The sequence below is a fragment of the Xiphophorus hellerii genome, chromosome 9, assembly GCF_003331165.1.
Source record: "Xiphophorus hellerii strain 12219 chromosome 9, Xiphophorus_hellerii-4.1, whole genome shotgun sequence".
In the NCBI taxonomy this organism is placed as follows: Eukaryota; Metazoa; Chordata; class Actinopteri; order Cyprinodontiformes; family Poeciliidae; genus Xiphophorus; species Xiphophorus hellerii.
Genome location: NC_045680.1, coordinates 16227176 through 16255097, shown reverse-complemented (window position 1 = coordinate 16255097; position 27922 = coordinate 16227176). Strand labels below are relative to the sequence as shown.

Below are 27922 nucleotides of genomic sequence, written 5' to 3'. Positions count from 1 at the left end.
TTGTCTTTGCTTCACCAACTTGAGAGAAAAGCCGGGAAGCTTTCTCCTACACTCCCTTGGTCGCTGTGTGCAAAAGGTGAAAAAAGGCTGGAGCCAGAGGAGGAAGTGAGGAGGAGGGACCAGAAAAGCAGGTCGGCGGTGTGAGCGGGCACTCCAGACTCGGGGACGATCCCAGCGCTGAGGAAGTTGGAGGAGGCTCTTGTTGCTGCCTCGGGTTCTTCCTTCAGAGCAGTAATGCGCACCCAGGGGCGCTGGATTTCAGAAACCTCGCTCCGTATCTCCCGCTCAGAAACACGCCGCGACACGTCCAGAGGAATCACTCACCTCTGCGGCCAGAGCCGACACAGGTAGTGGCAAAGAAAGGGATCCCGGAAGAACCAGTTCTGCAGGTTTATTTCTATAGATCTGATTTCAGAGCGAGAGGACACAAATGCACTTGCTTACTCCTTTGAGCAAGTAGATATTTTTTAAAGTTGTTTTTTTTTTTTTTTTTTTTTAATGGAAAAGAAGAAAATGTCCGATTTTATGAAGAAGTGGCTGTGCGTGGCGATGGACGTGGTGTGCGTTCTGCTTGGTAAGTCATGAAAACAAACTTTTTAACAACACGTCACTCTGCGGTCTCCGCTGATTTTATCTGGGGTTTGAATTTCAGTGCTGTCAGCAAATATCCATCTGCCAGACAGCTCTCTCCACTCTAAGAATCTGGTTGCAGATTCTTTCTACAAATTCAGTGCTCTTCTGGTTCTGTAACAGCAACAGCAGCAGCGACCTTTTTAAACTGGTGTTGGTAAATTGGTCAAATAAAAATAAACCAAGAAGCGTCTTATGCCAACGACGTGAGTGAATTCTTGTAGATCTGTGCCGGACGTGGTTCGGGCAGTATGTAATAAAAACAAACTTTAAAGAGCTGCATGGACTTCAGTGTTTGTTTATGGAAATTTGATATGCCTGTGCGCGCACCGCGTACTCCTCATTTGCCTAAATATTTTGTCTGCCAAGAATCGTCCAAAGAATGCTGAACCAATTACTAGTCGGTTTTTTTGGCTTCCGCTGCAGCCCAGCACATGGCTGTTTTTTTTCGGACTACAGGCGTTATTTTTATTCTTTCCTCTTTAATAAAACAAAGTTTTGAAATAGAGATGAAGGTAATCGTGGTGTAATTCGGGACATTTAGGAACACGAAATTCAAAATGGAAATTTGACCAAAACCTTAAGATTTATGCAAAAGAACTTAAAATGCTCTGAAGCAATGAGCCGAGAAATAAGTTTATAATTCCTTTAACAATGTGGAAAAATTACACGAGCCAAAAAAAAAGAAGGGAAAGAGAAAATAAATGATAACATATAAATTAATTTGTGATTTCCCCTCAAGTTAGTCCTGAGAACTCAGACAGATTAAGACATAGTTCTTAAAAGATAAAAAAGATGAACAAAGAGGTGAAATCCTCAGCAGGATCACTATGTACAAGTCATTTTTCAGCTTCCCCACTGTGATCGTATTTTGATGAGGTACTGTTTTTGTTTTTGACCAGTTTATTTATTTATCTTTTTTTATCTGGGTTCAGTTGAGCAGTGATGAGCGGTCAGTTCATCCCTTAGGTTGTTCCCTCTGTAAGATAGTGCTTTAGTGAAGTTGTACCAACTCAGGAAATAATAAATTCTCCAAATACCATTACTTTTATAAAATAAAATAAAAAACATGCATACATGACTTCTTCCTATTAATTTTTATTGCTGAACTTGTACAAATCTTCTATGTTGTTTCATAAGCTCTTAGTGTACATGGCTTGTGGAGAGATTATTGAAATTGTTCAAACATTGAATATTTGGAAGCATGGCCAGCATGGACTGAACAGCTTCCTTCACTTCCTCCGCTGCCATTTCAGACTGCAGTTCTAAAACAGCACAGAACATCAATGCCATTGTTCACAACTTCTCCTTCTGCTTGCTGTTTGGCCTTTGCAAAAAAAAAAAACAACTAACTACTGGAGACAATCAAAGTCAAGGGGAGAGAGCACACACGGTGCTGGAAGTGAGAACTTTTCTCTAGCGGAATCTCACAGGAAGTCAATGGACAGGCTAGAGGTCAGCTTATGATAATTAATTATGTTGAATTTCACTGGAAAATTAATGCCATCATTTCACTGATCAGACCAGAGTTCAGCATGTCCTAGTTACACGTCAGAAATCCAAAGTGTTGATCTCCATTCTATGATTTCAAGCACTGAAAGGGCATGTTCATAAAAAAACAGTTTCTTAGAAAACAATATATATAAAAAAAACATCAAGCAATTTTCAACAATTGATTTGTGTGTGTGTGTGTTTCCAAAATGTGACAAAGTATTGAAAATAATCTGTTTAGTGACAGTCCCTTCGGTTCAGTTCTTAATTTCTATCTGGGATATGGTGCGATACAAACGACTGGATGCTTAATGTCCATCCCTCCTTTTGGTCAAAAGCAGATTTCTTTCTTTTTTCTTCAATGAAAAAATGTCATAATTTTGAACTTTTTAGTCAACGGTTAATTCCTTTGTACTCTTTTAGGACGTGAATTATAAAAATACCTCTAGTAACAAAATGTTGCTTGATTTTGTGAACAATTTCACATCAGTTTTTATGTTGTGTCTCATAATTATATGAGATATTCAACACAAGAGCATCTTCTGCTCAATATAAGGTGTTGAACATAAGATGAACAACATCTTCACCAGATGACGATCATCTGGTGAAGATGTTCTTATGCTGAACATCCTCAACACAAGATGAAGAACATTTTCTGTTCAACATAAGGCGTTGAACTTAAAAGATGTTCTTATGTTGAACATCTTCATCATAAGACGAAAAACATCCTATCCTGGCCTTTGAACTCTTTTTTTCTGGTGTTTAAATGCTTTTATAATGCACGGGTCAGAAATGACCCATTAGACAATCCTTGTACCCTAGTGGTGTACAGCCCACATGGAAATATAAAAAAAAAACAAAGTATCACTTTTTCTAGTCATGGGGTCAATTTAGGAAAAGTCACAAAATTTCAAGTTGGAAAAAGATGGTTTAGGGTATTTTTTTCTACAGCTGAACATGCTAGTGGGTCACTTTCAACCCGCAAGACAACACAAGGGTTAAATCCAGAGATCCATTAATTTCTGTGTCTGGAACACCACAATTAGAAGCAGATTTTCAATGGGCAGATTTTACTGGGGTGCTAGAAAGGCTTATCAAAGATGAACTGTGGGATTTCACATTGGGCAATAGCAGTGCTGTTCGTTGTTGTTTTGTTTGTTTATTTTAACAGTATGTGGTTTTCATGGCTCTTGCCTTTTATATGTTTAGTCAGGCAATTTGCGTCAAACGTTTTAATGCCCATATAATGAATGGATTGCACGTAGAATGAAAAAAAATGAAACAAAATTCTGGAAGAATGAGTATGAAAAAGCGTGGCATTTTGAATTGAAATTGTTTACTTTATGCGCTATTTGTGCCTCTGTTTAATGAGATGTAAACCATCTGGAGTGCACATAAACAGCTTATTCTGGTGGCTTTAAACACACTTTTATTTGCACTGCAGTCATATTAGGCTTCAAACTCAGGGCTACTCTAAAACCACAGGTTTTATTGGACCTAATTTTGACTTTAAAGAACATTATGTTGGATTATCCAACTTGAAACTTGGAAATTCAGTACGACTAAAATGAATGCACCAGAACCTCTGACTGAGTTACGCTAATGGAGATTTCTGCCATATTTAAATGATTTCATACTCAGAACTTTATTGTAGCCTATGAAATTGCTGATAGAGAACAATTTCCACCACCATAATTTGTTTTTGACAGTTATAAATTTAACATTTTATTTGGTTGTTTTATGTCAGATTATTTACTGAAGACCGTAGATCTGCAAACTGCTGCAAAGCTGAGATTTTAATGTCAATTTAGTTGAGGAACTCTTTGAATCCAAAGTTAAGTAGTGTCAGGTGCTTTAAGGGAATATTCCGTTTATGCAGCAGAAGTTTTCCGTCAGATGGTGTTCCTGGCCTAGTAAGACTAAGATGATTGATTTTGCAACATGTTTTTTTACCTTAGCTTATCCAAAATGGGGTCTTCCAGACCGCTGTCTTCTGCAGGTCACATACTGACTGCTGATTTCCACATCAGAAAATCTGAACTATGTCTTTAAAGCCATTGGTCTATTTCAGACAAATGTTTTTCCACTGTCTGTTAGTTCTCCCCTTTCTCCCTGTTTCTTTGGATGAAGATAGCAATGATGCTCCACATCCGTAGCTTTTCAATGATTTCCCGGTGTGGAGGTTAAGTGGTTGGGACCGCAGATATTTTCTGAACACATGTCCGGTATTAGCGTCTGGGTTTGGTTGGACGGCCCGGTCCGGCTCCCCATATCCCACCCTTTATTTTTCACCCCACTTCCCTTTTTCCACCCACGTCACCCACCCAGGCAATCACCGAGCCAACCAACCTCAAGCTTATACGAGTTTGCCCCTGCTGTGTAATAACTGCTCGACGGGTCTTGTAATTAGACTGACCATTAACATAAACAAAAGCTGAGTTTTGAATTGGGGTTGGAGAGTTTTCCATTTTTCCATGATTGATCCAAGATTACCTCCAGCTGTTGTTTGTGCCAACGCCTCTTTAATAGTCTTTTGTTGAGAAAGCCAAAACTGCAGTAGCTTTGATAGCAATTTCTTGGCCTGCTCTTTGATAATCACACCCTTTCCTGTCGAAATCAAACTAACAGCTAGTGATGACACATGACTAGATTATCTGTTGTCTGCTTATTAATCTTGCGGTAACGTACACAGTGAAAGGTTGCAGTAGAAAATTGATCTTGACTCTTCGACTTATAAGTTGCTCCTTATCGGCCAGTCCTGCCATCTTACTCGTTGTGAGGTTCGTTTTAAAGTCGTTTCTCTCTATACCTCCCCTTCTGTCATTTCTCAGCATATATCCCTTCCTCCTCTCATGTCCCGTGTATGTGTGAGTATATGCTCAGCACAAACACATAGAGGGTGTGGGCCCACAGCACAGAGAAGACAGACGAGCTTTAACCTCTCCTTGCCCACAGCTTAAGGTCCTATAGATGCAGCGCTACAGGTGGAGGAGTCACAGGAGCGATCTTTGCTCTAATTGCTGCATGACTCAGCCTCTGCAGCCGTTCCACAGTGAGCATTGTAAAAGATGCTCTAATTGTTGTGAGATCATATCTTCTCTAGGCCACTTCCCACATGCACCCCTTTGTGTTTCCATGCGTGCATGCTTTGTTGCACCATTAGTGACAAACCTATTCCTTCAGATATATCTCTTTTTTTTCGCTGCATGAAATGGAAGAATTATAAACATCACTTTTGCATTTTGTTAAAGATATAAATGGTAATTTAAACAATTTAGGCTTTCTAAGTGTCTTATGTTGTTAAGTTTATTATTTTCACATGGCACAAGTATTCTGGTTGTTTGTGAGAGTTCATTATTGAAACTGTTTCTGCATTTCTCGGAAAGCAAGGCCTGTCATGTGGCTTTGTTGGGAGGACTGATTGTCCTGCTTTCTCAGAGAAAAGGCAGTGAGGATGCATTATGGGAATCGTTTTCCTCAGGGGAGCAACAGTCATGGAAACTGGACCTCAGACAAACAACCAATGTTCCCGAGAATTTTTTTTCTAAACAAAGTTGGTCCGAAGAACAAAAGTTGCTGGCAAAGCCTATTTAAGCGTGGATTTAAATAGCAAATATCTTCTTTTGTCTGCATTATTATTACTGACCAGCAGGGGGCAACTTCTCAGATTTCCAGATCTCTAGCCTATCTTTTGAGTCTGGTAAGCCTGAGCTTGGCCATTGCCTTCTTGTGCCATTCTGCTTGAAAATAAAAAAAATCTCACTTAGAGCATAGCAAATAGCTGGACAAGGGGTAGCTAAACCTACACCCACTGAGTTAAAGATCTGATTGTACACTGTGTTCAATAGAGCATAGTATATATCAGTGACGTGCAGTGAGGTTCTGACTTTATCATAATCAGATTTACAAATATAGACCCCCTGCATGTTATTGTTTACAGAAGGAAATTTCGCGCATGCGGACAACGCTGGAGGGCAAAAAGACAATTCTTCTACATGTCATGCATAGCCTCGCTGCCGCCGTAGAATAATTCCATTAACTCAATCAAACTTGGACATGTAGACATTATTCATTTCATGCTGTGCTCCACAGCAAAGGGAAAAATTGTTAAAGTACAGCTCAAAACCACTTCTTTCTCTCTCTGTATCAGCGCAGATACACGCAGACTCGTTGAACAAAAAAAAACCACTCAAATATTTCCCACAAAAAGACCAGAACATTAACTCTGTTTCAGTAGTATGGTTTTAGGCTTAAAGCTTATTTTGCGATTATTAATATGTGATTGCTGTGGTAAGAGGAGAAAACTATAAATATATTGCTGCACTTGACTATATTTATAGCTAGCTCCCTGTTACTGTCTCTTACTCTGCAGTTGTGGAGTCACAATGTCTGGGATCATGAGCGCCCCCTGCCATGAGGCAATAGAACTGCCTGCCTCACATCGAATCTGTTCTCCGTTTGTGATAGCTCCTCAGCACACAAAACACGTTACACGCACAGTTGGTGACAAAAAACACTGTACATTATATTATATAAGCTAAATTATGGAAAATCATTTCATACATCAAAGGTTTTTTAGCCATTGTATTGGTGACGTACAGACAGGAGGAACATGCTCTTATAGGGTGGCAGCCAGTGCAGTTAGCAAGAGGTTGATCAATCCCAGGTGAGGCTCAGCTCGCTGCTGCCTCACCAGCTTCGCTTCCGAGCATTTGAATGGGAAAATACAAAAATTCTGCAATTTTGAAGAAGAAATAATCAGAATTGGTTAAGCTAAATGAAAAATAGGTACTGTATAGTACAAAACACAGGGTGAAAATAGCAATATAAATTGTTTTATCATTATTTTTCCATGCCTCCCCTGACCGCATGTCACTGGTATATATGTCCTAATTTTGGGTCAGTGAGTCAAAATCTTTTCTTTTTTTTTTTCAAATCTGTCTAATCTAAATTTGCTTGAACCCCAGACATGTAAAGCGGTTAACTTTCTGCACGATCTCCCTGTCATTCCAAAACTGGATTGTTTCTGTAGCTACTTAAATTGTAAAACAGGCTAAATGGAAAGTGAGAAAATATCTAGGATTTCTATTTTTTATTCATTTCGTATTGACATCCAACTGAAATAATGTTCTTGAGTGGGACTGTTTGTCTGTCAACTGCATATTTGCGCTCAGGAAAGCAGCAAGATCCTTTAGGATCAAAGTTACGTGTTTATAAGCTGATAAACAAGCTTGCAAAAATTCTGCAGTTTTTATTTATATCCAGCTCTTTGTTCAGAGTCTCACAGTGCTGAAATTAAGCTTTGACAACTGGAGTCAGAAAGTCCGTTTGTGACTGCATGGTGGTTGTGTCTAAATGCTTTCTTGTGCTCAGTGTTTAGGTTCGGGGGAGAAACATCAGTTTGTTCAAAAGTCAGTTTACACGGACCACTTTATCTTCCTTTCATTGGAGTTTTTACTGGAGCTCTTTAAACAATCTTCTTTTGCAGAACCGGCTGGATGATGGGCTCCAGTTACTCTTCATCTCACTCAAACAGCTCTTTATAACAAAAAGCACTTAAGCACTTAGCGTATGAAAACAAAAAGCATCAAATAGGTTTTTATTGTTTTCAAAAACATTGGTGAAAATGTATAAAACGTTTATAAATGAATCCCAGTTAATGTTTGGGTGAAGCCAGAGACTATTTTGTTTGGTAGTTCGGGCCAACAGTATAGTGGGTCTGCAGTGTCTGTGTCATTTGAACTTAATTAAGCATGATAATGGAACATAAAAAAAAAAAAATCTTCAGCTACAAATGGATATTTATTGATAATTGTCCTGAGCATGAATAAATACACATTATTGTTGTGTCATTTTTAGCAAATGGTACAACTCTGTCTACAGTCATCTCATCAGCCCTTTTGTTGAAAAGGTGTTTTCAATATGGTTAAGATATTTTGTTGTGCAGTCGTCTATAGTTATAAGTGAGGAAAAACCCAACTCGCTTTACACCAAAAAAGGAAATAAATCTTTTGATAGTCAGCAGTGGGTTTTTTTTTTTTTTTTTTTAGAAAAATTCAGAGAAGGTCATCACCATGCAGTGCACTTTCACACATCACAGCAACTCTAAGCTCCTCCTACAGACCATTCTGGTTATAAACCTGTGTGGCCTACTTCTTTCATCCCCTCCTAAGCCAGACTCTTTGATTGCTGGCACATATTTAACTGCTCTCACACTGGTCTACCCACCTCGCCCGTAGCTCTGTGTCTCCTTCTGCTCCGCTTGCAGCAAAGCACGCGTAAATGATGGACGGAGCCAAACACTGGGATTGAAAAAACAAAGAATGGGCCGTGGCGGCAGCAGGATTTGGTGTGACTGGTGAGGCTGGGCGTTCCTCGTTCGAACTGGAATTTCAGAGGCCAACGCCAACAGAGGTTGTAGATTCAGCACATGCCTTCCACATGAGTCAGTCCTGGGAGGCGGTTGGAGAGAGAGGGAGGGTTTGTTGTTTTCTGATTGCAAATTGACTTAAGAAGTGCACCATCACCTGATGCTTTATTCACTGTTACTTTATGTTGCAAGGTAGATGCAAAACAGATGAGAACAAGAAGTGTTGTGCCTCAATCAGTTCTTCTCTGTGGGAGTCAAAGGACTGGAAGGTTTCGCTGAGGAATCCGGGAATGAGAAGTTAAAAAGGAAGAAATGGCTTAACATGAGCAGAAGCGAGCGTGGCAAGAAAAAGGGCAAACAAAAGAAAAGAAGGCTGACGGGGAAACAAAATCCAGAAAGAGGAAACTCATTCAATGACCTTCATGTGGAAAAGGCAGGAAATGAGAGTGGAGGGAGTTAGATTGAGGGGTGAATGTTCCAGCTGTGACCCTGAAAGAAAGCCTGAGATGAAGCAGGGCAACCCCGGGGGCATGGGAACAGCCCTCTCACACCACACACACACACACAAAGATATTGAAATTAGGTAAAGTGAAAACCCAGACTATAGGTTTTTCAAATGAAGGAAAGTAATTGTCATGCAGGTGCAGTCGCTTACGTCAGAGGAGTATATGTGTGAGTTGCTATGAGCCACTGTAGCAACTTTCAGATCAACATGGCAGCTTGACTCAAGATGTCCCTCTCCCTGTTCTCTGAATGGAAGGAAGGCAGTGAAGTGGATATGAGAAGGAGGACAAGGAAGGAGAAGACGGGCAAATAAACAGAGAGAGGATGTGAGAAAACTCTAGTTTGGCTCACATTTGCGATTGTGGTCCTGGATAATTGCACATCCATCAGCTAAATAAAGCAGCACCCACTGAGGCAGCTATATTTACACCAGAAGAAGAAGAAGAAGAAAGCATAACTTGACATTTGTTGAAAGCATGAAAGAGAAAGCTGAGCCCTCCTCAGCTCTTAAACTTATTGTTGGTGAGCTTTAGGGATTGTCAACCGCTGTAAAGCTAAGCTCTCTGGGACACTAACAGAATAATTATATTTTTATACCAGAATATTTTATAGATGACTAATATTTTAAATTTTTTGTTGTTGTAGTTTTAAGAAAAGCAAAAGCAAAATGTTTAAAGGTTTAGGATTTCTCACAAAATTATGGATGTTTTAGTAATACTAAAAAAATGAAACAAATACAAGAACACATCAATATTTTCACTTTGAGTTGTTTTCAACTTCCTAAAATCTTTTAAAAGTGTTTGTCTGACTAGAATGTAAACTTTGCACTACTCTGAGAATGTGTTTACTTTTCTCCAAAACACCGTTGATACAAACTCTTTTTTCTGTCTAAAACAACTGATGCTGAAAGTGTTGATATAACGGTATGTTAGCACGGACATCCTGCTCTGGCATCAGTGTCTGACTTCACGCATGGGCTTTGATGAAGAATGGACAACACTTCCCATGAACACCTTATAGACATTTCATCTTGGAGCAACACCAAGATGCCTCTTCACTTCAGATCAACTAACCTGCAGCCATTGAAACAAGAACACATGTTTTCAAAAGAGAAGCCAAACTCTTTAAAGGGTGGCTTTTTAAATTTAAGTGGGTTTCACCCCGCCACTTCAAACAGGCTCTTATTAAAATTTTCAGACGGTAGATCAGCTTTCTGACCGCAGTTCAGTCTGTCAAAGCAGCTGTTCAAAGAAAAGGTTCTCCCCTGCCCTGAATAAAGGCCTCCACCCGCTGCACCTTCATGTATGTACTACAGAAACATTTGAGTCTGAGTTTAGTCTGAATCAGACAGAGTTGCTCTTTAAAGTTGAGGCAGCCCTTCAGAAATGTCCGTTTGGGTTGTGGGATTGTGTCGCGGTGCAACGGAGGCCCATTTTGTGTGCCAGTGGGTCTATTTTGGTCTGCGATTTGTGTATGTCTGCGTTTCAAGAGACTGGCTTGTTTGTTCTTATTCAGATATTATCCACAGGGGTCCAGTGCTTTTGAGACATGCTACACACACACACACACACACACACACACACACACACCCGCACATCCCCACACACCTTCAGGGCTTACCACAGCAGCAGACTCTGAGTCTTTACATCATTTTCGCTCAGCCTTTTTAATTAGAAGCAAACTTGTAATTTATGACTTACAAGCCGACGTGTGACACGGAGGTACCTAATGTACAAACGAGAATGAAAAATGAATCTTTTTTTTTTTTTTTTTTTTCACAAGCCCGGGGAGAATATTTTAATGCCAGACGTCTTGACTTCACCGTGTCCATAAATGGTGTTGCTAACTGGGAAAATCCATGTTTTGTTAAGGGGATTTATTAAGAATTAAGGAAACCAAAACAAGCATTAGCCTATGACTTACTGGGAAAAACACATATTCAAAAATTATTCAGACTTTTGTGAGGTTGATTTGTAGAAAAAGTTAGCATATTTCTGCAGACGGGTTCCTTTCTTTGAAGCTTTTCACTTTCCTTTTCCCGCCTAGTGATTAATGGCTCCAGACTAGCAAGTTTTTGAAGCAAAGCAACTATGCTTTGTGTTGCCTAAAATGTCTGCTTTTCTCAGCAACATGATTCTATTTACCATGCTGTAATAATTAAACAAACACTTGTATTGACTTTGCTTGCATAGGTCACTCTGACGCTAACCTATTAAAGCTTGCTGATTTAATATCTGGTCAAACAAGCATTTCCTTTTTGGCTTACCTTCCAGTTTCAGCTTGTTTTTATTATGTCAATGCAAACATCCCTCACTGCATAAAAAAATGTTTTGGCTGCTGTAGAGCTGTATGTCAGTCGGAAACTTTTTTTTTTTCTTGTCACAGTGTGCCTCGCGTGTTCTCGTCACCTATATTAAGAGCAAACATATATTCACTGCTATCTATGCAAAAAAAACTCTGATTTTATCTATCCAAAATTTACATTTATGATTTTTGGAGCACTTGGACCGGAGTATAATTGAAACTTGCATCTTGTGTTTTGCATTTGAACGTGTGGCTGCTTTTAAAATTCGCCAAAACTACCTTTTCTTAAAAATTTGCAATCCCCAAAACAAAATAACGTTTTATCGCAGCATCATAACCTCACATGGATATTATTATGATCGTTATTGTTAATAATGATTTATTCATTTTTATTGCATACGTTTATTGAACAGAGAAAATATCCAACATTTTTACTCTTGTTTTTCAAAATGAATTTATGCTTATTGATACCCTTAGCAGGTCCTATGGAATAAAGGAATTCAGTATTATGTTAAATAACCCCTCAGCTGAAATATCAATGAGTCATATCAAAATGGAAAGAACAACAGATAACGTTAGCATGCCGTTGCTGCAAACTCCTCTGTCAGCAATGATTCTCATCAGAACCAGGTGATATTTAGTGAAGACTTATGAGTAACAAAATCCTAAAGGTAAATGATAAAAATGTGTATGTTTTGGGTGAATTGTTGTTGGAACTTTCATAACAGGTTCATAAAACACGGTTCATGATGTGCTGGAGCAGAGAAGACTGAAATAAATTATTGCACCATTACTGGTAAGCGAGTTAAATACAAAAACAAACCTAATGTGGGTGACGCACCACTGATTAAAAAAGATTTATGTAATATTATTTCTTTGCCCTTACATGAAATTGGCGAGATTATGTTATTATAAAAATACCTGGCAATAAATTACAAGCTTATTCTTTTGGGATTAATGTAATCCCAATAAATTTAGGCAACTTTTCAAATTATCTGTATAAATGATTTACAGTTATACACCTTTTTAAGGTTGAAGGGTGTGTTGACTTTGTAATACATGGAATTTGGAAAGACAAAAGTGGTTTCTGGGGAATATTTTGAGGAACAAATTATACCAATTTAATGTTTCTGTTGCTTTAAACAGTTAATTGAAAGCAGAAGAAGAAAATGTGATTCATTCTAACTTTCTCTCAGTATCTAAGTTTTAGTTCAGTTGTTTTGTTGTTGGTGTCTCGCTGAACCTAAAGCTCAGTTTATTTATTCATTTACACATGGAAAATGTTAAGTTAACTTTATTGCATAATAAAGTGCTAATTATACTTTAATATGGGGAAGCAAAGCATCACATGATTACAAATGATGGTTATCATGTATAATATCCATTGTTGTTTACACTTTTTTGAGATGATCAGTACGTCTTGGAAGTTTTAAAAATATTTAATCACTTTTAGTTTCATTTGTGTGCATAACAGAGACTCATTTATGTTTTCCATGCTTGACCACAAGACTATATGTGCTCCCCTAAACATTCCTATTTTTATGATTGGAGTCATTATTAAAGTTTAAAGCAACTAAGCCAGTCAAAGGGGGTTCTACTCAATTCATTTTAAGGCTGTTTACATTTGTTTACCAGAGGTACCAGGGACACTTAATTCATTTCTGAACACTGCCATTGTGTTTAAACACTGTGAAACTAGATCACATACAGTTACTGTCATAACATCATTCTTTGGAATACATCTCATCTGGGTCTGATGCGAAACTGCACAAGAAAATGAGCTAATCTTCTTTATAGCTTTCTCTGCTCCTTCCAGCTGGAAACAGGCTGCAGGATGCAAATGAACGAGCCGCCTTCCAAAAGCCACATCAGTAAAATTTACATCAAGGTTCCCTCCTGCTGTGCCTGAAACAGGGTCTTAGCTAAATATTGCAGACTTGACTAAACGTTGGGATGTGGTTGTTTGAGACAGCATTTTACTGGTTCCATGAGGAAAATTTGGGGAAATTTACAACCTCACGGTCACACATGTACAACATGGCTAGTAAATGTGCAAACCGGGTAGCAGTTCTCGTATTGCTGTAGGTGGTCGATGTTGCAGCTGCCGTTTGCAAGAAAGTGTGGTTGGTTTAAAAAAATAAAATATGTAGTTTCAGATGTATGCAGACTAAACTGAGGTTTCCACAATATTTTATGGTTTACAAGTGGTTTTTGTTTCTTTGCTGGCATATTGGATTAGAGTGTGGAGTGGTTGTTATATGGTTATCAGTGAAACAAGACATGCTTGTGCTTAATCCCAGTCCAAACCTTTCTTTCCATGTTCCTCTCAGCTCTAACCTCCCTGCATGTCTAAACAAGATTAAGAGGGTAGCAGAGATAGATTTATGAGTATATTATTATTCTATAAGCTCGGCTACTCTAGGGTTCAGTTATACGTTTGTGCCTTTTATTCTGTTAAGAACTGTATTTGTTCTGTTAGCAGCAAAAAGCTTCTTCTGTATTTTGTCTTGATGGTGTAAGAGAGAGACGTGTGCAGTTGGTCTGTTGGAAACCTATGGCCTTGCTTATCTCCTGTAGTGTGGAAATGCAAAACGTCCAACTAAAGCCTAATATGTGGCTTTTTTATTACTAAATCTATCCATTATTGCACTTGTAATGTGTGATGAACCAGAGAGGAAATTTTTAAGCAGTAATCTAATATCCTGTTTTTCTAAAACTAGCTTCTGACTAATTGATGTAAAAGTACTAAAAGGGCAAATAACTTTCTGTGGTTTTCCGCAAATTTTTTCTCCCCGGAGAAAAAGTCCATCAGCATTAATTCAAGAGTAAGCACTATCTTTAAAGCTTGCTTTAAAGATAAAGCAGGCTTTTTGTAATTGTTCTCCATAATTACAATGTGGAAAACAATGTTCTCCAAAAGATGCATTAGCAGCTCTTGGAATCTATTTTGGATGTAGAACAAACAAGCCTTCTATTTAAATCTTTTTTTATCCTTTTGTCTCACCCTAAAATGGAAAAGACGGTGACTAGTCATAATAGGACAAATCAGGAGCTAATGCATCGAAGGCCTTTTGTATATTGGAACTTAAAAAGTGAGCCGTGTTTTAATCTGGCGCTCTTTTTTAATATTTGTACACCCACTGAAAATCTTAAAACTATTTTATTGAATGACATCTCTAATAGATTTTTGTTTTTTATATAAATACAGCCACAGTGTTTAATTTTCTTATTGCAAAAGAAGAAAAACTGTAAAACAGCAACAAACTGTCTTTAAATAAAACAAAAGAAAATTCACACTGCTCAAATTAAGCCTTGTGTTGTGCTGCAGCTTAATGTCTTAATATGTAACTAAAGAGAACGCATCCCAGTTGTGTTGAAGTGGCAAATTAGGAAACCAGTGTGATTTTCTCAACTTTACAAGTGCAAATAAGTTGTTAATTACTGCAGCTGTCATTACTTTTTGTTATATGTGGTAGTCATTTTGGATTATGAGGTTAGAGTTGGCAAGGAAGCTCTGACTTGAAAGATGCCATCATTCGCTGTGGGCATAAGTGGATGGAAGTGGTCAGCAAGAACACTCCAGATGGCTGTGGTGTTTAAAGAATACAGAACACGGGGCGTGCTGTGGTGGCGTAGGGGATTAGCGCGACCCATGTTTGGAGGCCTTGAGTCCTCAACACGGCCATCGCGGGTTCGACTTCCGGACTCGATATTTGCTGCATGTCTTCCCCTCTCCTTCCCCCTTTCCTGTCAGCCTACTTTCATATAAGGGACACTAGAGCCCACAAAATTCACTGATTGCTTTCTTAAATCCAATTGAGCAGGTTTTTCTGGTGAAGTGTCACAGGTCCATAAAATGAGCAGCAGATCAACTTCAGTTTCCTTTTGGTGGCTTCTTCCATATGTTATGCTTTGTCTGACTTGATTTTGCACAGCTCACAGATATTACAGGTGGCTAACTATCCGATTGGTAAAAGCCTAATTCATATTTTTACAATCGCAAATTTCCTCTGGTGTGCTAAAGTTGAAGCAAATGTTGGAGTTTTGAATGATCGTGTTATAGAGTTTAGTAGATCTGTGTACTCTGCCATTCAAGATTCCTCTACCTAAGTTAAGGCTCCATGATCATAAAAACTATTACGTCTTCGTTTTTATTTTTACTGGACGGTTCACCCACCCATTCATCATTTGAAGTGGAGTTAAACACAGAAAGCTTCACTTTAGTGTATTTTCCTTTCGGTCTCTCTCCTCGCAGTTTCTCATCAGTCAGCCTCACTGGAAGACTCGCTGGAATTATGTCAGCTGCAGACATTTTTCTGAGGAATGGGAGGGGTACGCTCCACGAATTTACAAAGGAACATAATACCATTGGCAAGTGCACTTCCCCAGTTTAGCCAGTGCTTCTTCGTTTCTGTTTTTCTTTCATTTAATACGCAGCTGCCTGGTATTTCCACAGTGGCCCCAAGACTACCCCGGTGGTAGATATTGGAGTGGAGAATTGCATTCCTATAAAGTGCTAAGACCTTCCAGAGCCTCGCTCTGGCTAATGTAATGAACATCGAAAATGTCAACAAGTAAATTCCACAAAATAAAATGTGTCTCTTCTTAAAACCAGGAATTTATAAAGAGAGTTGAAATAAAGTACAGAAAACATCCCGACTTCCTTAAAGCCCAAGGTTGGATAGATGATTTCTGTCTTAGGAGTTGTTGAGGTTGAGACCTTTCACCCACATACTTTTGGGATCCTCCTCTAGTCATACAACTCCACAACTCCGTTTTGTAACCTTGAGGAAGGGTACAGCATTAGACAAGCAGCAGTTATAATTCCCGGCAGCTGTAATAGATTGTGGTGGTGAAAAGCAGAAAACGGATAAGGATGTACGTTAGAGCTGGGAAAGGCTGATGTGTTTTTTGGGGGGGTGGATGTTTCCAAACGACTGAAGGACGTCATTCTCTCTCTGGGCCTCTGCTTGTTACTTTGTGTTATTTTTAGACTAATGCGACTAAAGCATTTGGAAATGGTGGAGTTTTTGGACTTTTCAGAACTGATTTTTTTTTTCTTTCACTATAGACACACCCAACTGATGGTAGAAATATTTTTCCCTCTGTTTATTTTCAACATTTCTTTGTATGGAATTTCAACCTGACATTTACCAGAATTATGTTTTTTTTTTTTTTACTCTCCTTGTCTCTTTTTTTATTGATTCATTTCAAAAGCAAAAGCCGTGCAAGAAGGAATACAAGTAAACAGTCAGAGACTCAACTAAATATTTCTTGTTCCCCCAGCATAATAAGGTATGCTATGTCTGAAAGCTTGTAGAAATTAGAATTTTAAAAGACCTAATTCTTGAAATTTTACTTTTAAAAATTGAAACCGGATAAAATCTGCTTTGATTTTCATGGCCAATCCGTCTCTAATATAATGTTAAATCGGTAGGTTTCTTGGTATGGAGCTTGATTTTAAGTGCAGCCCATAAACTCTCAGCAGGGATTAGGCCTGCGTTAATCCAGAGCCCTAATTTGGGATTGTAGATTTTTGGAACACTAAGTTGTTTGACGATCATTAATTGTTTAAGTGGCATTCAAGTATTTGCATTAATGTATCCCCTTTCATCATTCTATACAATTTGTGCAAAGCAGCAAAATGGAGCTGTCTTATTTCAGAAATGACCATTTTCCTAAATATCTTACCTAATCTGCTGTTCTGTTGTCCTGATTATATTTCAGCGTCCCTGCCCTCCATCATTTTGACCATTAGGTTCAAGCCTTATCAACGGGGGATTTATTGTGACGACGAGAGCATCAAGTACCCGCTCAAACCAGACACCATTTCCCACAGCATGATGGGAGTTATGACCATCACCTGCACTGTCATTATTGTAAGTTTTTTTTCCAGATTGACACAAAATAAACAGCCATTTAAAAACGTGTGGTGACGCTTATCCAGCTGATATGGTGCGCTAAGGAAATAATGTGAATATAATAAAGATAAAAAATTGAATGAAAAATGTTTTTTTGTGTTTTTTTTTTAACTTTTCCACAGATAACCTCTGGAGAAGCTTATCTAGTTCACAAAAAGATAATTTACTCAAATTCAAAGTTTAATCAGTACAAAGCAGCACTCTACAAGGTGGTGGGAACCTTTGTGTTTGGCGCAACTGTCAGCCAGTCGCTCACAGACATTGCCAAGTTCACAATCGGCCGTCCAAGGCCTAACTTTATGGCCGTGTGCGCGCCGAAGAACTGCACCGGATACGTGCTGGAAATCAACTGCACAGGCCAATTACATGAAGTCACAGAGTCAAGGTAGGACAACAACTGTGACTGTAATTTTTATCATAACTGGGAGGAGGCAATGGGCAATAAAGATCAAATATAAGACTGTATAAATGGCTGATTGAATGGGTTTTAGAAGAGCTTTAAAAACTAAACCTGTTCACTTCCCAATTCCCATTTCATCTTCCAAATACCACAGGCATATTTACCCCATATTTTGATATAGTTATTCAGGTTTCAATATCACCCAATCTTTTAAAGCCTAATAACATATTGAGGTTCTGCCTATTTTAAGAATTTGTAGCTGAATTCACAATGCCTATGTATGATAATAAATGTACAGGAAAATGGAAGTGTAATCCGAAAGATATTAACAATAAACTCTCTAGAAGATTAATTAAATTTTCTCTTTTTTTCATAGATTATCTTTTTACTCTGGACACTCCTCCTTTGGAATGTACTGCATGCTCTTCCTGGCGGTAAGTGCAACCTTGAGTTTTTGAAAACAGTGCAGACATATCTCTGTTTTCAGTGCCAGACTGCAAACACCTGCTTTTGGATCAGGCATTCCAGTCCCCAGATGCTTGTGTTTGCAGATGTGTTATCAATGGATAATTGTTGAACAGTAGAAAAGTCCCCTGGACCCAGATTATAAAAAAAAAAACCTAGTAGACGTAAAAAAAACAAGGCAAGGGTTCATGAGGAGAAATGAGCAGAGTGGAATTGATCATACATCTGCAGAATTTTATTTCATAAGAAATTTGTGTTCCATTTTGTGACCTTTCCAGTTTTTTAGTTCGACAAGTAATTTATTGTTAGTTCATTCATATAATAACCACAAAGAGAAACAAATTTATATTTCATGGCTGATGGATGTTGTTGAAGTAGGGTCTTGCTTCATCTCTTAAGAGATCACACGTGCTTGTTGCTTGTTGAGCAACAAGCTCCTTGCTCCTCAACAAGCAAGGAGCTTGTTGAGTAGCTCCTCGCTCAACAATGTCCCTCAGCTGTACTGGTCAATGAGTGGAGACAGTGTCCACTACTTTCTTTACTGCACCGGGTTTAAAATCAAGACTTGAGGCAGACTGACCAATTTGTCACATAAATGAAAGGGTGTTAGCTGTCAGCTTCTGTTATGTCCACCTGAACACGTTTGCATTGCAGTCTCTTATGTCTGTGTGGAGAACATGTTGCCTGTTTACTTGCAGCTGTAAATAATCCACCCTGCAATCCAGTGGACAAACCAAAGCAAGATAACTGGTGTGGTTGTTTCCTGACGGTCAGCTCTAAGCTCTGCTTGGCTAATGGCGCTGCTGCTCAGTCTCCATGTAAACAACATCAACATTCTGTGCGTTCTCACTCACCCCAAAAGCAAGCTGTCCACCATTTTCCATATTTCATTGCCTTAATATTCCCTATCGCACGCATTAACAAATCAAATCCTTCAAAGTAGCATTAGCAACTGTTGTTTTTGAAAAAGTGAGGCTGCTGCAAAAAGGTGTGGAGCCATTTTTTGAAACAAGATTTTATTTTTAGCTGTACACCTTTTAAATCTATCAAAATCTACGATGGGCAGAAGGTCTCAAGCCGGATGTTTGCCAAAGGACGGAGCGATTGGTGTTGTGCTGTTTTCAACCAAGCAAAACCTGACGGACTTCCAGACAGAACAGTCGCTTCATATTTGTCTCCTGTGGGCTGTGTTTTAAAAAGTGTTTTACAGTGTAAAGTATGGCCGCGTGGCAGGGGGACGCTAGTGTGATGCCAGCTATTACACCTTCAACAGCAGCTGAGAAGAAACTTTATGCAGCTGCCAGATTCATATATTTTTTGGCTCCCACCGTTTCCTTCAAAAGGGCTGCGGCACTTACTGGTTTATTCATCCACAGTGGATATAAATTATATTTGTGTTCAACACGTGTTTTGGTATTAGTCTGTTTAACTTTTGAAATAGGCACATAGACATTTTTCACATAATTGACTTTTTTGTGCCTTCATGACATCCACTTAAAAACTACAGTACGTGATTTATTGATGGGTGGCTAATTTCAATCTCTAGTTTCACTGGCAAACTGGTGTCAAATGCATAAAAATAAAGACAAGAAACAAAAGCAACACACAAAGAAATGTTATACATTTTATGAGATGGTATTGACGGAGCGCAGGAGGACCTGCTTCATCAATACTTGAAACCACCGCAGTACACATCTATGTCAGATGTGGCTAATTCCAATCCTCAAGAGCTGGTTTGATATACCCAAATCAAATGAGTAGCTCTGCAGACCTTGATGACATTCTGAGGAGTAATTTGAACCATTTATTCAGCTGTGCTGAAGCAGGGTCTGATCTAAGTCTTGCATGACTCCAACATCGGAAGCTGGCCACTCTTTCTGGTCAGAGAGTAAATTGATGAAATTCAAGCAAATCAAAATAAATATCCAAGCTGTTTTGTATAATGTCTTTCTTGTTGTTTGGATTTGCTAACTGGTCTTTCCCTCCATTTATTCTTCCATCACAGTTTTACGTGCAGACCAGACTTACGGCCAAGTGGGCCAGACTTTTGCGGCCCACCATCCAGTTCTTCCTGGTGGCCTTCGCGGTGTACGTGGGTTACACCCGAGTCTCTGATTACAAGCACCATTGGAGCGACGTGGTGGTGGGGCTGCTGCAGGGAGCTCTTGTTGCCGTGCTCAACGTGAGTCTCCTAGACGACATCTTATTAAGGCAAACACAGTAACACGCCAGACTTCCCAAAAAGGCAGCTAATAACTCAGCTGAACCCTGCTCGGGGGCATCTTTGATCTTGTCAGGGTTGCTTGAAACATGCTCGCATTTTGACATTTTGTCCCGTTTGATGTAACTTCAACCTCACCTAATGACATCCTAACATTAAGTCTCACCACAGTGGGGAATATATGATTGGAAAACCAAACAGGGTGAGATGTTTAATGCAACTCTTACAGTTAATAATACTCATTCCAGTGCTGAAAATCACTGATGAAGCGTTTTTTAGCTTCATTAAATGTCGACAGTAACTTGGAAGTTGAAGGATTGTAAAACATCAATAGTTTGTCTCGCTTCAACCAGCCAGGCTGGTTGAAATTGTGCAGAGGCACAGTATATGCACGTTTGATTAATTATAGCCTTAATGCATGTCTCTGGCCTCCACTTCCCTGCGTGCAAAAAGAGACCCTGTGCAATATTTTATACCTTCAGAAGTTGGCCGTGCTCTCTGTGAGTTCCTCTCATACACGAGTCCGTAGAAGTATTGGCGTGTCACTTAGCAGCGCTGCACAGACCCTTCCAAACAGATGTAATCACAATTTCCAGCCTTGCCATTTTTTTTTTTCGTCATCACTGAGAAAAATGCCTCCTAAGTGACCGACAGTCTTACAGTCTGATCTCCTTCCTCCCGCCTAACGCTGCAGGTTTGCTTTGTGTCCGACTTCTTCAAGAAGCGCCATGCACATGGCACAAGCCCAGACGCGGGGAGCGGCCAGGAGCCGGAGAGGAAACCGAGCCTGCAGATTGCAGACGCTGAGCACGGCAACCACTGCGGCTACCGCAACGATCCCGGCCCCTTGTGATGAGAGGCGTCGGCTCCCTTGGCTTGCAGCCTGCAGACACCCAAACCTGTGCAATAGGTTCCGACGCAGGAGCTGCAGCTCCGTTTGTGCGGTCTGCTGCTTTTAGTTCAAGTCTCGATTCCAATTCTGGAAATGTTACAATGTTTTTTTTACTTCTTGAGCTCATCAGCTCCTCTTCTCCCTTTTCAACAACCACTCACTCTGCATCTGCTCCACTGGAATGAGTAAGAGGGGACACCACCCCTGTCAAGGAAAACACAATAACCTCTGCTTCCCTTGGAAAGGAGAAGAGAGTGCATTGCCTTCCAAGCATCTTTCCTGAAGTTGCATTTAGAGGACTCCAAACTCACTGTATCAAAGCAGCAGTTCAGTGTAACCACATAGAATAATTGTTGCTCATATTGTCGCAAGCAAATTACACCCAGAAGGGTACAGTGTGTGCCTTCTTGCAACCTTGCGATAGAAACTCTGATGTCCCCCTGCTTATTGCCTGCTTCTGAGAAATCTGCACTTGTTAATTTATATCCAATAAGCTAATTATTTTTATAAAACAAGCTTTATTTCACAGGTCGGTATTGGAATATGTGGCTGAAATGCAATTTTAACAACTTGAAAGAAACAGATATCTCTAAATAGATTTTCAAAGTGATTAAAAAACAGTAAAGTAGTGTTAGAAAATTTTGCTTACTGAAGCTCGCATTTGTTCCGGTGTTTTTAACTTTTGTGTGTAAAGGTTTGACCTGTTTGCAGTGAGGGAGAATTACAGCTCAAATATGAATGTCTGTAAATATATGGTTTGGTTTACGTATTAGCACAATTTTTAGCACACCTTAAACTGCTCACAAGACAAGATAATGTCGCACGAGTTAATGTAGATGGAACTGTGTATCTGCACACCACTGTGTCCTCAGATATTTGTCTTAACTTTCACTGAACAATATGAGCAACAACTCAATACTGTCCAGGACTAGACTTTACTAAAAATAAAGGATTACCTTCAGTGACACGAAACTAAACCTTTAAGAACGGATGATGCTTTAAAGGACACGGGTGCATCTCAAGGACTTTGAAATTCTTGGATCAGGTAATTTAATAAAATAATTCAGTTCATAGAGCTAAACTCGTATGGATTCATCACATACAGTGATGTTTCAAACTTTTTCTTTCAGACGATTTTTATGATTACAGCAAACATACATTGGTCCATATTTTCCCATATTCTACAGTGTGCGCATAATTTGGTCAACTTGGAATTACTGATGCAGTAATTCATTTTGCAGGAATTACTGCATCAATAAAATGTGGCATGGGGCTTCTTGGAAACCCAGGTTGCTTTAGCCCGTTTACATTGTTGAGCCATGTGTCTCAGTCATCCACCTGAATATCCTTCATATATTCTCTATAGGACTTTGATCAGGCAAGAACTTGCAGGGCAATCCAGCTCAGTAATACCATAGTAATTAAAGAAGGCGTCAGTACTTCTTGCAGTGTGAGTAGGTGCCAGGTCCTGCAGGTGATTCAAATCTGCATCTCTGCATAGCTCATCAGCAGAGAGAAGCATGAAATGCTCTAAAATGTGATAGTAGGATGGATTTTAGACCACTTAGGAATAGTCCAAAATATTTTTCTCTTTAGCCTGGGTGAGATAATTCTGATATCTGCTTCAGGAGTATTTTAACACTAGGAATGCAACGTCATAGTCCATCTATCTGTGGTGACTCTTGAAACACTGACTCCAACCACAGTGCATGCCTTGTGACTCTCCCCCCATGGTCTTGCAAAACCTTTTTTTCCTCTAAAGGTTGCAGTCATCCAAGCAGCCATGTTGCTTATGCACCCATTTTTTATACTGCACTTTTTTCTTCCACTCAGCTTGTATACTGCAGTTTGAACGGCCAGCATCTTAGCAATCACACTTTGTGATTTACCCTGGCCTGCTTGACAACTCACATGATTGTCCTGGCCACAACATGGCTGGAAAATAACCATTTCACATTTAACATTTTCTTATTGGCCTCAAGTAATATTAACATTTTCTAAGGCTGATTTTGTTTTTTAGCTAGAAGCTATAATCATCAAACCTAACAAGAATGCAGGTTTTAAATGTAGCATTTTTGCATCATATATCTATATAAAACAAGGTTTACTTTTTGCATTTAAATGTTGAACTAAATTGCCATATAATAAAATTATAAATCATTGAGATGCATCTATGGACATGCTTTATGCTCTTTAAAATAGATATGCTTTATTAAAACTGACTCTTTTAATTTGTAAAGGTTGGGAGTCATTTCTCGTTGTGTTATATTTCCCCATGTGGGACAAATTGGACTGCAGCGGTAAAGTATTGAGGCTGACAGCTTCCAGTTCAGTGCGACTTAATGCACCACACTGCTACCACTATATTGCTAAAGACATTGGTTGAAAGTTTGACCACCAACTTATCTTTATTTGTTTAATTTTATTGTTTTATTTTACAAATAGTCAAAGAAGGACAAGACAGCCATTTGAAAAGGCTGTTTTATTTATGCATAAAATAAATTTTCTATACACTTTATACAAGGCTGGAAATGCCAGCTTTATTGAAGTTTTTCTGTGCAATCACATTTGCTTGCCACTATGAGCCACAAATACTGTATCTACTAATGCTATGAGACTTTACAAAAGATGATTGTGAGTGTACATATAGGTTTTTGCTTGTGTACTTTTATGTTTGTATAATTCAAATTCCATAGTTGTGTTTCAGCCACTCAGGCTTGTCTATTTGATTCAGCACCAGGTCTAGGACAGCTGCCATGGTTGGTCTTCAGAGCGATTGCTGTTGACGTTGTGATAATGAGTGATGGGCCCCACTGGGTTTTTAAAGCTGGTAAAACTGCTCTGCTCAAATTTTATGGGCCCATAATCTCCAATTCTCTTTCTCGTATTAAGGTTTGTAATCCGGTTTTGGGCCAGTCTTTTGTGGAGATCACTGCTGGATTGAAAGTAAGATAAGACAGACTACTAATTTCTCAGGCTAGATGTAAAATAGATGGAGACAAAAGTGAAGATGGAGAAAATCCCATCTAGTAGTTATTCCATTTGGGTGATGAAGTCTGAATTGTCTGAAATTATCAACTTTAATGCCCCCTGAAGTCAGAATACTGACTTGGAATGAAAAAAGTGTTTTTGCCAATTCTGACCTCAAAATCCAACATGGCTGCCATGCATACAAGGCAGTGGTAGCTGTGGTAATCAAAGGTTTAACTGCAGGCATACCAGATTGTAACTCTTTAAATTTCTCTCACACTCAATACTGTACAACCTCTCTTAAAGTACATGTTGCTATGGTTTGAATGTTCAAAATGAGAGGAAATTTATTGTTTTGACCTTTTATAGCTAATTATTATTAGTTTGGTCACTCAGTACAACAGTTCCCAAATCCCACTGCCTTTCCAGCTTGTGTCTAAGACAATAAAGTTGACTGTGACATCATTTGACATCTGAAATTTGACTTTTGATGAAGAGTCAACAACAGATATTGGTTGTGGTGCTTGGTTCTTCCCTTTCTTGTTTTTAAACATACGTATTACACAGCAAGACAAGCATCACAGATATAGACAATATTTAAACAAACCAAGAGTTTTAACTGGTTAAAGTCTCTTGTTTTATCTTTCTTTAAACTCTTCATACTTTATAACGTATGTCAACTTTGTACCTGTTGTTTGTATTATCTTTGCTTAGGTGTAGCCTGTAGAGTATGTCTACGGTCCTCAACCTGGAGAGTTTTAAATAAAGCTATATTCCACCGCAAAATGTATTATTCTTTCATTTGTATTTATTCACTAACTTGTCCTTTGTATGGAATTTCACAAGTAGGAGTTTGGATAGATAGTTTTTGCTCCATCAGGAGATAAATGTCTTTTGGCATGCATGCTGTGTCCCAGAATGCGGTTTTGCAACTCAAGAGAGAGGTTTTGTGCAAGGCACTGTGTCAACTTACTTCATTTTTGTTTCGCAACAATCCATTTCTGGTTTCACTCACTTATCTAAATTTAACGAATCCCAAAGGATGGTGTTTGCAAAACTGACTTTTCTTTTCTTCAAAATTTATAATTTGAGGAAGGGAAAAAAGCAGAAAAAATGCGATCAATTTTTTTTTTTTAATCCACCTAGTATTAAATATTTGTTTAGACTTCAATACATTAAAATAAGAAATATTTTCAGTATTTTGTATTTAAAGTTTTAATTCAGTTCAGTTTATTTTCAATTCAGCTTATGTATATAGCACCAGTTCAGATAAAATGTTGTCTCGTGGCACTTTACAAGCAAGTCATTTCAAACTGGTCAGTTCACTAATCTCCGTTCATTTGTTCAAATTAGCTTAAAGTTTATCTGTCGAAGAAAACCCAGCAGATTGCACCCAGTGAGGAGTGATAATCACTTGGGTTGTGACGTTAACTTTACAGCAATTCCTCATACCAAGCATGCATGTAGCAACAGCAGAAAGGAAAAATTCCTCTTTAACAGGAAGAAACCTCCAGCCAAATCGGGCTCAGTACGAGTGGCCATCCGTCACGACTGACTGGGGGTTTGAGAAGACGGAGCAGATACACACAAGGAAACAGAAGAGCTCATGCAGGAGCAGACTGCGCGACAGATTCCGGTTTGTCTTTGGAACTGGAATCTGTCACGTAGGTTTAAACCAGCCTAGGTCCTTTATATCTACATGTTCAAGCCCTTCTAAGAAAATATGCTCACACACTTGATTAATAACTATTTTCTCAAGTATTTTAGATAAGAAAGGAAGATAATAATAAAAAGGTAAATGTTTAAAGATGATCTACAGTAAAATAGTATTCCAGAATTGTTTTGGTAATCCTCAGAAAACATTTTTTAAAGAAAGCTGTAAGGAAAGACATGGCAAAAAAAAATGATACACAGTTTTCATATATTTTACATTTAGAAACATGAAAAATATGAACAAAGTGGATTTGTATCTATCTCTAGTTACCTGGTGATAAAATCCAGGGCAACAATTCATTTTTTTTCTAGTAATTTATTAATTGGAATTCACCTCTAGATTTTCTGAGTATAAATTCAGCTCTTCTATAAGTAATATATAAAGAGTTATTATGGAACATCAGGGATTAAATAACATGCAGAAATTGAAGGAACGTTACAGGCAGGTTTTAGTTATAAAACAATATTACAAGCAGTGAAAAATTCCATGGAGCAATGTTTAATATATTATCTGGAATTGGAAAGTACAGAACAACCCCTTGCCAGAAGAATGGTAAAAAATGTTGTGGTGAAACCATAAACAACAAGACTTCATACATTAAAATATGTGGTTGTAAAGTGAGAAGAGTGAAAACATTAGAGAAATAAATATTTTTGCATGTCAGTAAGACCTTGTTATTTTTGTGGTTTCTAACAAAACATCACAAACGATAAAAGACAGAATTAAATCCCTCTTATTTGCTCTTACCTTGGCTTTTATTTTGGTTAATTTTTTGGGACTACTTGCACATGAAAATTTAGCTTTTTATGTGCAGATATTTTTTCACTGTAGAGTTAAAAAAAATCTGTTGACAATTGCACAACACTAGAATCAGATTCCAGTGTAAACTGTAACATGCAGTTTAACTTTTCTATCATTACAGGATCCAACATTTTACCTCTGGAAACATCCTGACATGTTATTGTTTTAAGCTGTAACTTTCTTGTGCATAAAATGTTGTTTTTTCTCTTCTTCTTCTTTTTTGTGCTTGAAGAATAATTAAAACCAAGTGCCTAACTCTAAGGAATGACTTATCAAGGTTTTCCTGGTTGCCTTTGTGAGACTGGAGCATTGAATGAACCAGAAAAATAAACACTTGTGTTTAGAGTGAAATAAACACTGGATCCACAGGGAGGTTTGTGGGAATATTGTTGGCGGCAGTGCTGAAAACCAATGTCGTTCCTAATTTAAAACGATATCACTCGCTGGCATTCCATGAAGACAAAGTGTGCACACACTGTTATCCTTTGCTGTATTTTCTACAGTTAAATACCACAAAATGCCCAGTAAAACTACCATAAGACATCTTTACAAGTAGTTACTGTAATTTGCATTGCATTATGGGTATAGTACATAGTATTACAGTAACTTACTGTATGTTTTGAATTTGCAGTAATTTACTGTTTACACATTACAGTAGTGGTGCTGTACTTATAATATACAGTAAGAATTATATTTGATTCCCAACGGTCATCATACACTGTTAGCCTTTGCTGTATTTTTTACAGTTAAATACCACAAAATGCCCAGTAAAACTACCATAAATAGGGTGACCATATTTTCAGTTGGGAAAACCAGGACACGTTGTAGCGAGGGGGGGTCTGAAAGCGGGGAAACTCTTTTGTAAATAGTAGGTAAACATACATTTGCGCTTTCGTATGTTGTTGGCGTACTGACAGCCACGCTATCTATCTTCTGATTAAGAACAGGGCTGCCCGCACTGACGCGGCTCAGGGATTACGTCACACGCAGGGCCGTGCGCAGTGCCCTAGTGCCTGTAAATTTAATGGTCCAATGAAGGTAATTTAAAAAACAGGACATTTCCTCACTTTCTAAAAAAAACCCGGGACGCCCGGGACAGGACGTGAAATACGGACATGTCCCGGGAAATACGGACGTTTGGTCACCATACCATAAGACATCTTTACAAGTAGTTACTGTAGTTTGCATTGCATTATGGGTATAGTACATAGTATTACAGTAATTTACTGTATGTTTTGA

General features: G+C 38.6%; 1 protein-coding gene across 1 annotated transcript; it reads left to right on the top strand.

The window, feature by feature from the left end:
- The first annotated feature begins 74 nt into the window (after window positions 1–74).
- Window positions 75–24956, top strand: plpp2b (phospholipid phosphatase 2b). Its single transcript, XM_032572432.1, has 6 exons — window positions 75–574; window positions 17027–17178; window positions 17343–17605; window positions 17997–18054; window positions 20091–20267; window positions 21001–24956. Exons 1-6 carry the CDS (start codon window positions 499–501, stop codon window positions 21157–21159), a joined length of 885 nt encoding a protein of 294 aa, XP_032428323.1. The 5' UTR covers window positions 75–498; the 3' UTR covers window positions 21160–24956.
- The last annotated feature ends 2966 nt before the right edge of the window (window positions 24957–27922 follow it).

What these genes read in the sequence shown, in the direction of transcription:
- plpp2b (XM_032572432.1), top strand. Translation starts at nt 499, where the DNA reads ATGGAAAAGAAGAAAATGTCCGATTTTATGAAGAAGTGGCTGTGCGTG. An exon ending in CGTGGTGTGCGTTCTGCTTG is followed by an intron (nt 575 to 17,026) that starts GTAAGTCATGAA and finishes ATTATATTTCAG; the next exon opens with CGTCCCTGCCCTCCATCATT. An exon ending in ACTGCATGCTCTTCCTGGCG is followed by an intron (nt 18,055 to 20,090) that starts GTAAGTGCAACC and finishes CTTCCATCACAG; the next exon opens with TTTTACGTGCAGACCAGACT.